Source organism: Aphanomyces invadans, assembly GCF_000520115.1.
Source record: "Aphanomyces invadans strain NJM9701 unplaced genomic scaffold supercont1.115, whole genome shotgun sequence".
Taxonomy (NCBI): Eukaryota; Oomycota; class Saprolegniomycetes; order Saprolegniales; family Verrucalvaceae; genus Aphanomyces; species Aphanomyces invadans.
In genome coordinates this window covers 53,373-53,899 of record NW_008580260.1, presented here as the reverse complement: position 1 = coordinate 53,899, position 527 = coordinate 53,373, and the positions used below count along the sequence as shown (strand labels likewise).

The 527-nt window shown below is 46.9% G+C and overlaps 1 protein-coding gene across 1 annotated transcript; it reads right to left on the bottom strand.

Moving 5' to 3' along the window:
* Positions 1 to 55: 55 nt before the first annotated feature.
* H310_14965 (hypothetical protein) lies at positions 56 to 451 on the bottom strand (the record flags this gene model as incomplete). Its single annotated transcript, XM_008882945.1, has 1 exon — positions 56 to 451. The coding sequence occupies one exon, from the start codon at positions 449 to 451 to the stop codon at positions 56 to 58; it is 396 nt and encodes a 131-aa protein (XP_008881167.1).
* Positions 452 to 527: the final 76 nt, after the last annotated feature.

Below are 527 nucleotides of genomic sequence, written 5' to 3'. Positions count from 1 at the left end.
CATAATTTTTACAAAAAATCGTGGTCCATGCAAATTTAACTATATTGAGCTTGAATTAATCTAAAATATCGTCTTCCTCGTCATAGCCAATGTCGTAGTCCTCGCTGGTGTAAACCGAGTTCGCACGACCCAGTACAGCCTGAATACGAGCCTGACGGTTCTCATGATACTTCGTCTTGGAGAACAAGTTCCTCGTCTTGATTTTGCTTCCAATGGAAAGCAAATGGTTCTTGTACTGATTGTAGCCCTCGCCATCCACATTCCACAATGGATTGAAACGAACATGGGCATTGGTTAGGGCAACACACGTCTGGAAGTACATATTGCACTCATCCTTCTTCCACGTGTACTTGTCCGACACAATACCCCACAGCATCTTGAGTCTACCAAAGAAGTTCTCGACAATAACTCGATCCGACGCCAACTTGGCATTGGCCCGCCCCTGCTCCATAGACAGCTGACCATGCGGTGGGCGCTTAGTTGGCGTAAAGCCACGGACGTACTCTTGGATGCCTTGGTAGCCTTTG